Source organism: Nannospalax galili, unplaced genomic scaffold, assembly GCF_000622305.1.
Source record: "Nannospalax galili isolate Female #2095 unplaced genomic scaffold, S.galili_v1.0 scaffold6323, whole genome shotgun sequence".
NCBI lineage: Eukaryota > Metazoa > Chordata > Mammalia > Rodentia > Spalacidae > Nannospalax > Nannospalax galili.
The window spans coordinates 26,774-30,030 of record NW_008348614.1 but is presented as its reverse complement, the minus strand read 5'-3'; the positions used below and the strand labels follow the sequence as shown (position 1 = coordinate 30,030).

Below are 3,257 nucleotides of genomic sequence, written 5' to 3'. Positions count from 1 at the left end.
GTTTCTTTCTTGTTAAACAAGGCATACCTACTGGGATGTGTTCAGCCTACTGCTATTAAGGAGAGATGAGAGGTGCCATTACACAGGTTCTGCATCTCAAACCCAACTAGACAGGTGTTCTCCACTAAATTACTTTCCTGAAAATTGCGAAAACACAACTAATGAAAATAATTTTCACTTATTTTTTTCTTGAGACAGGCTTTTGCTATGTAGCCCAGGGAGCTCTGGGTCCTCCTGCCTCAGTCTCCATACTGAGGGGATTAGAGCCGATGCCACCACACCCACTTCTCAAATGTCTATCTCACACATTCTTTTGTATTCCGATGCTATACTTGCAAGAATCAAGCACAGCAAATAAGAAAGTAGTTCACTCACTGGAAAGCTAATACTTACCTTTACTTATGCACAGACAGGAGGCACGTGACTAAGTTTGCACCTCATGCCTTCCTTACTCTTAACATTCTAGCTCAAGTGGTAAACTGAATGTGCAGTTGTGTTCCCACATGCACTCCACTACATGAGCAAGTTGCAGAAATCTAACTCTAAACTGTCTCACAGGCATCTAATCATTTTCCCACACAAAGACTATGCTACACTGATTCTTGAAAATATTCGCACTTGGGTGTCTATTGTGTAAATACATTTGCACATAAAACCCTAGTGAAAGGTCATGTAAATCTAGTTTTACCTATGATATTTAAATGCTAGCTACACCACTGAGCTAAATCTCCAGTACCCATACTTTTCCTCCAATAAATTTGTAATGCTTGTCTAGCAAAATATCCAGTAAGCCATATGTTAAAGTTTCATGGAAAAATTACATCTATGTAATTTACCAATGACCTTTTAACAAAAAGAGCAAGCAGACTGTTATATGAAAATACATTCTGGTATATAATCCACATCTTCACAAGCAATTATTTTTTTCAACTCTTTCCCCCCATATCTTAAGCGAGTTACAGTACTGCTACACAGACCACTGCTGCCGTTGACATCAACTCGCACTTTGAGAAGACTTTGTTCAATTCGCGCGGAGGATGCACAGTACTGACAATCTTCATCTTTACAGATGAGGAGAGCGAGCGGTGTGCAATTACTTCCCGTGCAAGCCGACAACACAGAAACGTGTCAATCTCGGATAGTAGTACGGACCTCTCTACTGACTGGTAAGTGGATGCAAAAGTTTCTCTGCGGTTACCCACTCAAGACCGTACTGGGGAGCGCCCGCCCGGGGGGAGGTCTCTGGGGTGAGGACATGCAAGCTCGGGTTTTGCATGTCAGGTTGAGGCTGTGACACTAAGCAGGCAGCATCTGTTTAAAGGGCAGTGTCCTAAGCCCCCCAGGTCTGCCCCGCACTCACCCGGGTCTGCCCCGAACGCGCCCAGCTCCCGCGCAGCCCCCGCGGCTTCCCCTGCCCAGCCTCGCAGGTGTCACGAGCGGTACCTGCGCGGAGTGTTCAGCTGCCGCTGCTGCTCGTCGCCTTCGTCCTAGTCCGTCTCACAGTCGGGGTGGCAGTAGCATGTAAGCCCCCGTCGGCAGAAGCAGAAGCCGCGGGCCGCCTCAGCACCCTCGCCGGACCCGTAGGCCGCTCAGCGCGCCCCGCGGGCCGGAGCACCCGGCTGCTCAACGTACCCGTGGCTACGGCGCCTAGGAGCGTGGAGGGGCCGCACAGTCTCCTCCTCGGCCGCCGCGCGAGCAACCCCAACCTTCGCCGGGAGCGCCGCTGCCTCCGTCCTACGACCCACCCGCTCCGCTGCCGGCTGCTTATACGCAACCTCGACCCAACGCCTACGCAAGGGAGCTCTCAGAGCGCGCGCGCAGAGCCTCCGGAAGGGACGGGCCAGAGCGAGCGGTTGCGCATGCGCGGGCCCTGGCACCGCCCCCGCGGGCCTGGCACGCCCCCCGAGGGGCCTGGTACTGGCACGGCAACCGGGGGGCCTGGCACTGGCACGCCCCCGATGGGCCTGGTACTGGCACGCCAACCGGGTGGCCTGGCACTGGCACGCCCCCGCCCGCGGGCCTCGCACTGGCACCCCCCCACCCGCGGGCCTCGCACTGGCACGCGTCCCCGGGGGGCCTGGCACTGGCACGCCCCCCGTGGGTCCCACATGCTGTGGAACGTGGGGCTGGGGACCTGTCATTCCTTCCTTCTTTCCTCTTGGTTCTTACTGGGTCCTGTATGGTGAATGAGATGAAGATGGAAGGAAACCTCCGGCCTGGGTCTGGGTTGCCTGCACTCCATTTATGGCACCTGGGGACTTCTGGCTCTGAGCCAGGACTGTCCGGCCTTGAAGGGCCTTCACCCTAGCAGTATGGACAAGAGTCAGTCTGGGGTCGCAGCCAGCTTCAGGTCTTTGGCCCCTCTGCCTCGTTTTGATTTATGTTATTTTATTGAGTGGGGGTCTGGTATCCCAAGATGACCTCGAGCTCCCCCTATCTGAGCTGAGGACGAAATTCTGATCCGCCTGTGTCTACCTCTTAGGTGCTTGTATTTTTAAAATTATTTATTTAATAGCCACTTGATTAAAAGAAGCATTTCCTTACAACGGCATTGACATATTCAGTAATAATTTCCAGAGCGAAGATGCATCTCTTTCAACATTTTTCGGTTCACAGTTGAAATAATTCAGTTATACAACATTGTACTCAGAATAAACCCTATAAGACAAAATTGAGGTTTTAACCTCCATTTAACATGGTACTTGGAGAAATAATTGTAAAATCATTTTATTTATTATTTTTATATTATTTGCTTGAGTGTATTGCCTGTGTGTGTGTGTGTAAGTGCACCCATGTCATGCAATGCCCATGAAGATCAGAAGACAGCACTGGATTCCCCTGGAACTAGAGTTATGGAACTTAACAGCCACCGCGTGGGTCCTGGGAATTGAACCTGGGTTCTTTGTAAGAGCAGTCAGTGCTCTTAACTGCTGAGCCATCTCTCTAGCCCCACAGAGGAAAATTTTAGGCAGTCAATGCCTATATTATGAAAATCTCTAAAAGAAATTATACAGGGGCTGGAGAGATGGTTCAGTGGTTAAGAACACTGGTGGTTCTTGCAGAAGACCCAGGTTCGAGTCCCAGCACCCACATGGCAGCTAACAATTGTCTGTAACTCCAGTTCCAGGGGATCTGACAGCCTCTTCTGTTCTCCGTGGACACTGCATGTCACTGGTGCACTTACCTACATGCAGGCAATACACGCATACACATTAAATAAAAATAATAATTAACATGTTTTAAGAAATTATAAAATC

The 3,257-nt window shown here is 50.5% G+C and overlaps 1 protein-coding gene across 1 annotated transcript in view; it reads left to right on the top strand.

Annotated features, from left to right (window-relative positions):
• The window catches only part of LOC103744105 (sperm motility kinase X-like), a gene marked incomplete at both ends in the record, with an annotated part of 14,669 nt that extends 12,702 nt beyond the window's left edge, over positions 1 to 1,967 (top strand). Inside the window, one exon of the mRNA XM_008845765.1 lies at positions 1,344 to 1,967. Coding sequence (XP_008843987.1) covers positions 1,344 to 1,967 — 624 coding nt within the window. The remainder of the gene's footprint in view (positions 1 to 1,343) is intronic.
• Positions 1,968 to 3,257: the final 1,290 nt, after the last annotated feature.